Raw genomic sequence first — 12,562 nt, 5'->3', positions numbered from 1 at the left:
GGATAGAAGAATAAGATCGTGGCTGAGGAAAGAAAGATCATGCTTGCAGGAAGAAAGATATTGACTCGTTGAATTTGGGTTGTGGGGAGTCAACATGGTTTTAGATTTACACAGTCTACTGGAATTAAACAGCCCAATTAGCAATTATTTTGCATTCTAGATTTTAATGATGGCAGTATTTTTAAAACAAAGCTTGATCAAGGCTTAAAACAAAGTGATAAAATAGCTTGCAAAAATGGATGAGCTGGTTCCTGAATACGACTATTTTAGTAATAACCAGTAATTTTATCCTACAGCTTGCCAAAATCAAAAAGGTGAAGCTGCTTCATGAACTAATCTATTTTAATGGTGGATGGCTAAACTATATGAGAAAACTGTTTTCATCATGTATCTAATTTCAGAGATCTAATGGTATTTTAATGTGATTAACTTGGCACTAATATGAATGTGGGCGGCACAGTAGTGTAGTGGTTAGCATAATGCTATTACATCGCCAGAGACCCCGGTTCAATTCCCGCCGCTGTCTGTAAGGAGTTTGTACATTCTCCCCATGTGTCTGTGTGGGTTTCCTCTGGGTTCTCTGGTTTCCCCCTACATTCCAAAGACGTACAGGTTAGGAGTTGTGGGCATGCTATGTTGGCGCTGGAAAAGTGGCGACAATTGCAGGCTGCCCCCCAGCACATTCTCAGTAACGCAAAAAGATGCATTTCACTGTGTTTCGATATACGTGTGACTAATAAACATATTTTATCTTCCTTTTTTTTAAACTTTTTCTCTTCCCCTCTACAAATCGACAGAAATGCCAGTCCAACAGGATTGGTCCTCACCGCTTGGGTCGCAGCAGTGTACAAAGTTGCAATTCTGTTTGAAAGGTATGTATTGTAATGCCTGCTTTGGATTAATCTTCATAGTCATGCATCCCAAAAGAGACTTCATAAGTGTGCAACTGAATAAAATATTGAATGTTATGTGTTAGTTAACACACTTTGTAGGGCATATTTTGCACAAGCCCAACATTTTAAGAGAGCATGACAACCCATGGCTTCCTGTGTGCCTGAAGAGTACAATGCACCTTAGCTCTATTCTAATGTAAATGCTGTTCAACTGTATGTCCGTTTCCTTTCACAGTGATTTACAGCCTTCATCTCTGCAGCAAAGCTAAAAAGAGGAAAACTCTACCTTAAATAGGTGAACCACTGCAGTTTTTGTATATTGAAAAGGAAATCCTTGTTCTCTATAGCTGATAACACATTGGAGGCTGGAGATCTGTTCCCACAATTAAAAAGGGATCACTTTATCTTAGTGGTGGCTCGTCACTGGGACTCTCATGGTCTAGCCCTTTGCATTGCAGGGTATGTTGACAGAAGAGTCAGGGTTATCAGCTGTGGTTGGATGTATTCCTGGAGGTTTCATCACTTGACCACCTATCATCAACTGCTTTGTCCAGTTAAACTGCATTTTTTAGGGATCTCCAAAATTTTATAATTAATAAATAAAACTGTTCAATGTAAAAGTATTTAAAAACACACAGTTCTTTCAATGGTTTCATTCCCTGAGTTGTTTGCCGTCATAGTCTGGAAATTAACTCCTATTCTCAGAATTCTCAGGTCAGTCCTGGAGAGCTGGCAATCCTACCTACCCTGGTTGACACTTTTAGTCTGAAGGCATCTTCACACAGTTAAAAGAGCAATTTCTTTAGTGTCTGAGGAAGGTCCACTTAAAGTGCATGAGGGGACTGATTCTGAAAGTAATTAATGCTTTCAGGAGAAGGAAAAGGAAAAGGAAAATTTGCAAGTTTAGAAAACATTACAAAGGAAAAAAATGTGTTGTTTTCTACTGCAACTTGTCGAGAAAGGGAAATTTTAAAAACTGATAATTCAAAATAATATTTTGGCAAAGGCGTAAAGTATCATATTATGTAAGTCTATCATTGAAACAGTGGAATTTTACCTTTTCACCATAATGAATTCCACCCATTATCTTAGCAATTAATATTTGCATTTATATCTTGTGACTGTTAATAGCATGTTCTCTTGCCTTCTGATCATGGCATGAGACTTAAGAGCTATAGAGCAATATTGTCAGTTCCATGTGCTTTATTCTAACAGCCCAAGATCGTTACTCCATTTAATCACAATTTGTGAAACCTGTCTCTTTCTTATAATGTCAGACCATTCACAGAGGAAGTATATCGTCAAAAAGAAAAGACCCTGAAGGACAACTAAACAGCTGGGACATTTTGTCAAGCAGATACTTTCTTATATAGCCATTGGACTGCTTGTTTTGATTCAGTTTGGAATTATGCAGTAACTTTTCTGAATGAATTCTTGATTTTAATAACTATTAATTATTTATGATGTGGTTTTCTACAAGTTGTGCCCCTTATAATTAATGAAAGTTCCGTAGCCAGTTATGAAAAATGATTTTTCAGCCTTTTCTTCTCATAACAGATCTAGAAGATTTCTTAAAAATTACGACGAAAAAATAATGATGGGATTTTCATGTTGACAATGATAAAACAGCACATTGTTCAGTATGACCTAGTTGTAAATGCAAATACAGAACAAACTACCCAGCATTGATCTATTAAGACACGAACAAGTTATTAAACCAAAATTATTAAATCGTGTCATTTGTATTCACTAACCCAATAACTTCAAAGTAAGTCATTTGTTATTGTTATGTCTGTGATAAATTTGTGTAAACAATTCTTCCTGCTATGCCAATCACGTCATATTCATTTCTTCTGAATGTGGTGCTGTATTCATACCTGCTAATATAATAAATTTGTAAGTCTGATTATGTTTTGTTAAGGTTTATTTGTCAGCTGGGTAATTGTAATCCTTCAATAAAATTGGACTTGTCATTTCCATTAATCCAAAACTAGTGTTACAGAGGATTGTAATGTGAATCCTGACTGGATGCAGTAAAATCCAGAAAGATTAATTCACATAAAAATGTTATTTTGTTCAACAGAACAGTAGAAGATATCAGACATCTATCATTGTTAATCTTTTATTGCAATCTCTTGCATTCTTAATGCTTAAATATTGTGCAAATATGCTAGGTGTATAAGTACTTTAAAAAGCAAAAGGATTTTGTCAGCAAATGCAAATTCTAAACAGTATTATGTTAAATCTATACCAAATTGTATTTCATGGATAAGTTATATTGCATTATTTGTAGTGTTCCAGTGTCATAGACAAGTCTCACAGACTGAAAAATTCTCAGTTCAAGTCCTACCTTTGAGTTGATCTCAGTTGGGTTGGGAATAGGAACCTGGCTCCCAAGTATCTAAGCAAAGGGGAGAAAAAAAATTGTCAAGAGTTCCTATTCCTGATTACTCTCAGGATGCATCTGATGGAAACAAGCTCGAGTGATGTGAGCAATGACTTCTGATTTCAATGCATCTCCTCCATTACGTGAAGGAGTTCAGTAATTCCAGTATTCTTAAAGGCCATAGCTGCTAGCCATAGTTTTTCTCGTCTTATTCTCTGATGTGTACCTGCAAGAACTTACAGCTAATAAAACATCTTCTCACTGGCAGTATGTAAAATCAGTCCATAATATCATCTGGCAAGTTTTTTTTAATGGATGAATAAAATTGTTTGAAAGTATAATTTATGTAAAAATAACTATTTGGTCCAGGTTATTAAAACCAGAACAATTTCTGTTGGTCTTGCTTGAGGTGTGATTGGTACAAATCTTTAACAAAGCTGTCATAAAGAAATATTTCACGAACCATAGATCCAAACCCTTAAGTTAACCCCTCCATAATTCTATGTGCAGGGCAGCAATGTTAATTGAATGCAGATGTTGCTAATGTTATCAATTACTTCCATTGCAAACTCAAGGCAAATGAAATATGAGGATTGAAAGAAGTTTTACAGATTTTCATCCATTGCTATCATTTTGTAAAGTACTAACAAACAAAACTTACCATGATGTGAATGAACAGAAATACTCTCCTTAACAGAATGTCTCCGAACTTAGGTGGAAAGCACACTTGATCCTGCCATTGGACTCTGAAGTAGAGTCTGCTCTCTATGTAATAGAATATACATTTTTCTAATTGTAAGTTTGAGACAAGGTACAGTAAAATGTTTTTAGTTGTCTTATAAATTTCAATGTTTGTGATTTGTTATCTTGAACAATATATGTTATTTTTAATTTCGGATGAATTGTACAATTAAACATTGGATTCCACTCCTTTGGCTTAATTTTCTGTGTTCCAGCCCCACTGGTTAAAAAAAGTTCTGAGAAGCAGCATCATCAGGCAAAATAATCCCAGCCATGGCTGTACCACTTGGCCTTCATGGAATCGATTCTACCACTGACCAAGGGTGGCTGTTCGATAAGCATCTTCAGATCCAGAGTGATAACATGCTGCAGTGATCAGGAAACCATTATGTGGATTGCTTCCTGTTCTCTTCCCTTTGCCATCAGAGCTCCTGGAACATATGAACATGAAATAGAAGGTGTAGGTAGCCTGATCAGCTCTTCTTGGCTGATCTTTTACCCCACGTCACTTACCCAGACTAACTCGATCACATCTCTTCATTCCCCCAATAGCCAGAAATCTATTGATCTTTAAGTGGACTTTACTCAGCAACTGAGCTTCCATTGCCCTCTTGGGCAGAGAAATCCAAATATTCATTACTTTGGATGAAGAAATTTCTTCACATCTGTCTTGAAAGGCTGAGCCCCTTACTTTGAAACTATGACCCCTGATTTTTGAAGCCCCTGGTAGGGGAAAACATCATCCCTGTGTCTACTATGTCAAGCCCCAAAACAACTTGCGTGTTTTAATAATATTACCTCTTATTCTTCTAAACACCGAGGAATATATATATATATCCCATCTGATTATTCTCTCATAAGACAATCCCACCTTCCCCATCTTAGAAACCAAGCTAGTGAAACTTCGCTGCTCTCTCTCTGTAATGCATATAAATCCTTTCTTAGGTAATGAGATCATTCCTGCACACAGTATTCCAAGTGTAGTATCACCAGAGCCCGATATAATTTCAGCAAGATTTTTTTCACTCTTGGATTCAAATCTTCATTCAATAAAGTCCAACATAACATAATTGTTTAACAGTTAACTTTGAGTGTTTGTTTTAAAATAATTTTTAAGATCTGGACGTCACTAGCCAAGGCAGCATTTATGGCCCATCTGGATTGCCCTTGAGAAGGTGGTGGTGAATATCCTTATAAACATTTCCTATCCGTGTTCCTGTCTAAATGTCTTTTAATCATTTTAATTCTACTCACTTCTACCATCTCCTCTGGCAGCTCGTTCCATGTACCCACCACCCTCTATGTGAAAAACCTTCCCCTCACATCCCCTTTAAATCTTTCCCCTATGCCCTCTAGTTTTCCCTACCTTGGGAAAAAGACAATGACCATTTACCTTATCTATGCCTCTTTATTTCTATATAAGGTCACCCCTCAACTTCCTAAACTCCAGGGAAATAATCTCAGCCTGTCTAGTCTTCCTTATAACTCAAGCCCTCCAGTCCTGGCAACATCTTTGCGAACACCTTCTGCACTTTTCCAGCTTAATGACAGCCTATCTATAGCTAGACAACCAGAACTGGACACTACTCCAAGTATGGTCTCACCAACATCTTGCACAGCTATAACATGATGTCCCAACTCTTGTACTCAGTGCCTTGTTTGATGAAAGCAAGTGTGCCAAACACCTGTCTACCTGTGTCGCCAATTTCAGGGAACTATGTACCTGTATCTCCTAGGTCTCTTTATTCTATAAAATCTCCATGGTCCTGCCATTTACTGTGCAAGTCCTGCCCTGTTTTAACTTCCCAACATGCAACACTTCACATTTGTCCAAAATAAGTGACATCTGCCATTCCTTGGCCCACTTTCCAAGTTGATCTGGGTCCTGTTGTAATCTTAGAAAACCTTCTTCACTGTCCACTCTAACACCAATTTCAATGTCATCTCAAAACTTAGGAATTATGCCACCTACATTCTCGTCCAAATCGTTCATATAGATGACCAACAACAGGTGAACCCAGCATAAATCCCTGCAGCATACTGCTGGTCACAGGCCTCCAATCCTGACTCCTACCACCAAGCCAATTTGTATCCAATTGGCTAGCTCACCCTGGATCCTATGTGATCTAACCTTGTGGACCAGCTTACCATGCGGAAGCTTGTAAAAGGTCTTGCTGAAGTCTATGTAGACAACATCTACTGCCCTCCCCTCATCAATCCTGAGTCAACTCTTCAAAAAAACTCAAATTCATCAGTCATAATTTCCCAAGCACAAAGCTATGCTGATTATCCCTAATCACTCCTTGCCTTTCCAAATGCAGGTAGATCCTGTCTCTCAGAACCCCCTCCAGTAACTTTCCCACCACTGATGTTAGGCTCAGTGGCCAATAGTCCCCTGGCTTCTTCTTGCAGTCCCTCTTCAAGAAAGACACAACATTTGCCATCCTCCAGTCTTCCTGTACCTCACCCATTGATGCAACCTTCTCTGCCAAGGCCCCAGCAATTTCTTTCCTACCTTCCCACAATGTCCTAGGATACACTTGGTCACACCCAGGGGACTTAACCACCTTCATGCACTTTAAGACTGCCAGAAACACTTTGGATATGTTTCAAGACATCACTAGTCTCTTCCCTGAATTAGTTAGCTTTCATGACTTTCTCAATGGTAACTGCAGATAGGAAATATTCAATTAAGATCTCGCTGATCTCCCATAGTCCTACACATAGACCACCACATTGATCCTTAAGGGGATTGATTCTGTCCCTTATTACTCATTTGCTCTTAATATACATATAGGATCTCTTAGAATTCTCCTTTACCTTGTGTGCCAAAGCTCTCTCGTGTCTTTTTGCCATCCTGATTTTCCTCTTGAGTGTACTGCTACATTCCTTATACTCCTCTAGGGACTCACTTGATCCCAGCTGCTTGTAACTGACATATGCTCCTTTCTCATGACCAGAGCTTCAATATCCCTCATAAATAAATATTTCATAATCCTGAGTGCCTTGCCCTTCACTCTAACACAAATATGTTGGCCCTAAAATCATCCTATCTCACTTATAGAAGTCTCCCACTTGTCAGACATCACTTTACCTGCTAATAGCTCCCACAATCAACCTTTGCAAGTTCCCGCCTAATGCCATCAAACTTAACCTTGCCCCAATTTAGAACTTTAATTTATGGACCAGTCCTATCTTTTTCCATAATTGTTTTAAAACTAATAAAATTATGGTCACTGGACCCAAAGTGCTCTCCACTGATACATCAGCTACTTCCCCAGCCTCATTTCCCAACGTGAGGTTGAATGTTACCATTCTTGATGGTGTATGTTGTGGGTTTGGGGGGTGCTATTGGAGTAGCTTGGGCGAATAGCTGCTGTGCATTTTGCAGATGGTGCACACTGCAGTCACTGTGCACTGGAGGTGGAGGGAATGAATATTTAGGATGGTTGATGGAGTGTGCGAATGTTACTTGCCAATCAGTAGCCCCTGCCTGAATGTTACATAGTGCTGAACTAGGCAGACAGAACTAAATAACAGTCAACACCTAGCGGCACAGTCTCAAGATGCAGGGGGATTATTTAGATGTATGCAGGGAAAGAATGGATATTGGAAGTGGAGGAACTTTGCAAGATCAATGTATACGGTAAGCTTAATCTGAGTGATAGAATCTGGAGAAAGTTGATGGGAATGTGGGTAGAAAAGGTTGCAGGGAAAATTAGTGAAGGCTTGGGATTGCTGGGTGAAGTGGGATTGACCCAATGGGCCAAGTGACCTCCGTCGACGTTGTAAGAAAAGATGGAACCACCAAGTGGTACCTGGCTGAATTTTAGCAGATTTAAATGAAGCTACTTCTCACTCTAAAAGTTTCTATGATGTTGCCACAAAACAGAACTAAAGAATCCATAGCTATACCGATCTTGCATCCTCATCACCTTCACATAAAAAACATTTTGTTGGAACATTTTTAAGGTAATTAGCTGTGGGTTCTGCATCATTTTCTGCCTCATAGAAAACATAGAAACAGAAAGCCTACAGCACAATACAGGACCTTCGGCCCACAAAGCTGTGCTGAACATGTCCCTACATTAGAAATTACTAGGCTTACCCATAGCCCTCTATTTTTCTCAGCTCCATGTACCTATCCAAAAGTCTCTTAAAAGACCCTATCGTATCCGCCTCCACCACCATTGCCGGCAGCCCATTCCACGCACTCACCACTCTCTGAGTAAAAAACTTACCCCTTATATCTCCTCTGTACCTACTCCCCAGCACCTTAAACCTGTGTCCTCTTGTGGCAACAATTTAAGCCCTGGGAAAAAGCCTCTGACTATCCACATGATCAATGCCTCTTATCATCTTATACACCTCTATCAGGTCCTCCCTCATCCTCCGTCGCTCCAAGGAGAAAAAGCCCCAATTCACTCAACCTGTTTCCATAAGGCATGTTCCCCAATCCAGGCAACATACTTGTAAATCTCTTCTGCACCCTTTCTATGGCTTCCACATCCTTCCTGTAGTAAGGTGACCAGAACTGAGCACAGTACTCCAAGTGGGGTCTGACCAGGGTCCTATATAGCTGCAACATTACCTCTTGGCTCCTAAATTCAATTCCACAATTGATGAAGGACAATACACCGTATGCCTTCTTCACCACAGAGTCAAACTGTGCAGCTGCTTTGAGCGTCCTATGGACTCGGACCCCAAGATCCCTCTGATCCTCCACATTGCTAAGAGTCCTACTATTAATACTACATTCTGCTATCATATTTGACCTACCAAAATGAACCACTTCACACTTAATTAGGTGGAACTCCATCTGCCACTTCTCAGCCCAGTTTTGCATCCTATTTACGTCCCGCTGTAACCTCTGACAGCCCTGCACACTATCCACAGCACCACCAACCTTTGTGTCATCAGCAAACTTACTAACCCATCCCTCCGCTTCCTCATCCAAGTCATTTATAAAATTCACGAAGAGTAAGGGTCCCAGAACAGATCCCTGAGGCACATCACTGGTCACTGACCTCCATGCAGAATATGACCCGTCAACAAGCCAGTTCTGGATCCACAAAGAAACGCCCCCTTGGATCCCATGGCTCCTTACTTTTTCAATGAGCTTTGCATGGGGTACCTTATCAAATGCCTTGCTGAAATCCATATACACTACATCTATTGCTCTTCCTTCATCAATGTGTTTAGTCACCTCCTCAAAAAATTCAATCAGACTCGTAAGGCAGGACCTGCCCTTGACTAAGCCATGCTGACTATTTCTAATCATATTCTACCTCTCCAAATGTTCATAAATCCTGCCTCTCAGGATCTTCTCCATCAACTTACCAACCACTGAAGTAAGACTCACTGGTCTATAATTTCCTGGGCTATCTCTACTCCCTTTCTTGAATAAAGGAGCAACATCTGCAACCCTCCAATCCTTGGGAACCTCTCCCATCCCTATTGATGATGCAAAGATCATCGCCAGAGGCTCAGCAATCTCCTCCCTCGCTTCCCACAGTAGCCTGGGGTACATCTCATTCGGTCCCGGTGACTTATCCAACTTGATGCTTTCCAAAAGCTCCAGCACATCCTCTTTCTTAATATCTACCTTCTCAAGCTTTTCAGTCTGCTACAAGTCATCACTACAATCACCAAGATCCTTTTCCATAGTGAATACTGAAATAAAGTATTCATTCAGTACCTCTGCCATTTCCTCTGGATCCACGCACACTTTCCCACTGTTGCACTTGATGGGTCCTATTCTTTCACGTCTCATCCACTTGCTCTTCACATACCTGTAGAATGCCTTGGCGTTTTCCTTAATCCTACCCGCCAAGGCCTTCTCATGGTCCCTCTGGCTCTCCTAATTTCCTTCTTCTCCTTCCTGTTAGCCTTATAATCTTCCAGATCTCTAACATTACCTAGCTCTTTGAACCTTTTGTGAGCTTTTCTTTTATTCTTGACTAGATTTATTACAACCTTTGTACACCACGGTTCCTGTACCCTACCATAACTTCTGTCTCATTGCAACGTACCTACGCAGAACTCCACACAAATATCCCCTGAACGTCTGCCACATTTCTTCCATACTTTTCCCTGAGAACATCTGTTCCCAATTTAAGCTTCCAATTTCCTGCCTGACAGCCTCATAATTCCCCTTACTCCAATTAAACGCTTTTCTAACTTGTCTCTCTTCAATGCTATTGTAAAGGAGATAGAATTATGATCACTATCTCCAAAATGCTCTCCCACTGAGAGATCTAACACCTGACCAGGTTCATTTCCCAATACCAGATCAAGTACAGTCTCTCCCCTTGTAGGCTTATCTACATATTGTGTCAAGAAACCTTCCTGAACACACCTAACAAACTCCACCCCATCTAAACCCCTTGCCCTAGGGAGATGCCAATCGATATTTGGAAAATTAAAATCTCCCATCACAACAACAAAAATTAAAATCTCCCATCACGACAACAAAAGTTGGAAAACTTGCAGATCTACAGTAGGACAATTTAATTACTGGGAGTGAGGAAGCACTTGAAACAAAACAGGGGTTGAGTAGAGGGGATTCACACAGAAATACTAAGAAAGGCCCCCAGAGGAATTTGGGCTTGGGCTTCAGATCACTGTCTCCCTCTTCACTATAATCATAGGACAAGGAGCTTGGTCCATGTTTGTTCTCTTCCTTCTAACATCTTTTCCCAAATATAATTGCCAAAACAAAGATTTATAAAAATAGCTTTGTGGCCTTATACATGAAGGGTGATGAATAAAAATATGAACAGATAATCCATTTCAATGATTAGATGGCTTCTAGATAACAATATATAAAATTAGTAGGAGACAGCACATCAAAAATAACATCCTGTTTGTGAACAATTTTATCTAGTTGCTGATTGAAGTGAAATAGATTTCTTCTGGAGGAAATGGGATTAAATGCTGCCATAAATTGGAATATCAAGTAATCAGCCACTAGTGTTGGAAACCTCTGAAGAAGTCATGTATTCAATAGAACAGGTCATCAGACATTCCACGATAAAATCACCTTCACCGTCTTGCTCGTGCCTTCTTTCAGATGCCTTGAAAATGTCAATGTCTATTTTTGAGATCTGCTGCAAAGACAATTGCTTCATTTCTGAGCTGCAGAGCATTGCAAATTCATTTCTTGCTAAAATGACTTATGCCTAGCAAGAGCAGCAATTCCCCCAGCATCACACATGCTTTCTTTCCCATTGAAAGTATTTCTTTCTGATGCTGTTATTTAAAGTATCTAGTTATATTGCCAATATTATATTTACTAGTTTGCTGCTGATAGGAAAACCTTCACCGGTATCAGTTTAACAGTGAAGATAAAGCAGTAGCTGAAATGTGAGTCCTTGAAGTTGATCAATGCTCTCACCCTTTCATCTTGTCAACCCAAAAAAATTCATCCATAACTTTCACGTATGGAATGACTGTTAATTCACATTATGGTTTAAATAAAGTAATCGTAATCACTTTTATTTTGTGAGTGCTACATCAATCCATTAAACATCTGAATTACATTTCATCAGGCACCATATTTTTTGCTTTCAGTGAAAGCGTTAAACTTGATTTTAAAAAAACCATGGGACCAGGACAAGTAATCTGGCCTTGAGGACATTATGGGTCTTGGGAGGCCAGGAATGAAGTTTTCCAGGCAACTTTCCAATGGAATCAGATAGTGAAAGTACACAATGATCCATCAGTGATTTTACTGGTTAAACAGCACACATTTTTATAAAAGCACTTTCCCTAACTACGTAATGAACAGACATCATCCGGGATCGATTTAGTCACAGATCATTTGAACACGTGCTTAATATTCAAGTTTCCTTGGTACATATCCAAGTTTTGTTTTAAAAATGAGGCTGTGGCTGAGGGAGAGGAGCGCCACAGTTGTATAGGAAGAGTGTTCAGCAGACATTGGAAATGGAAGCACTTTACTAGATCAGCGTATAAGGTCAGCTTACTCTGAACAAAGGCCAAGAGATGATTTATACAGGGTCCAGAAGGTGAAAACACTTTTTATGCCATTGCAAATCCATTTCTCATCATGATCAGCACAAGTTCAACCATTATATAAACTATTATCGATTATCAAAGCACACCATGTGCAAATCATGTGAATTTTACAATCGCTGACCTTGTGAATTCAGATACCTTTGTTAACATAGAATTTGATGAGAAAATATAAACGGCACCCCTTGGGGATCTGATGTTACCAGATGAGGTACATTTTAATTGGTTTTAACCCAAAGCTTAATCATACTCTGAATAACAACTTCAAAACTTCGCCATTCAAATAAAAATAATTTCCCATGAGCTCTATCTCCAAAGATTGTTGGCCTAGGAAATGGATTTATAGTATGCATTTTAGTTGTACAATCAAATGAAGAAGAAATAAATGTCCAGTATTTCAGGAGCTTATTTCTTTAAGGTTTTACCTAAAATGAATAAGGAAAGTGATTGCGCTCAGTTCATTTTGCACAACTTGGTTTTTATTACAGGGAATTTAGAAATAAAT

The 12,562-nt window shown here is 39.4% G+C and overlaps 1 protein-coding gene across 2 annotated transcripts in view; it reads left to right on the top strand.

Moving 5' to 3' along the window:
- pemt (phosphatidylethanolamine N-methyltransferase) overlaps positions 1 to 4,206 on the top strand; it is an 81,442-nt gene extending 77,236 nt beyond the window's left edge. For both annotated transcript variants that reach the window (XM_052020948.1, XM_052020947.1), the window contains 2 exons: positions 798 to 872; positions 2,171 to 4,206. In XM_052020948.1, coding sequence (XP_051876908.1) covers positions 798 to 872; positions 2,171 to 2,225 — 130 coding nt within the window. In that variant the 3' untranslated portion in view covers positions 2,226 to 4,206. The remainder of the gene's footprint in view (positions 1 to 797; positions 873 to 2,170) is intronic.
- Positions 4,207 to 12,562: the final 8,356 nt, after the last annotated feature.

This window comes from Pristis pectinata, chromosome 8 (assembly GCF_009764475.1).
Source record: "Pristis pectinata isolate sPriPec2 chromosome 8, sPriPec2.1.pri, whole genome shotgun sequence".
Classification (NCBI taxonomy): Eukaryota; Metazoa; Chordata; class Chondrichthyes; order Rhinopristiformes; family Pristidae; genus Pristis; species Pristis pectinata.
This window is presented reverse-complemented; position numbering and strand designations above follow the sequence as displayed.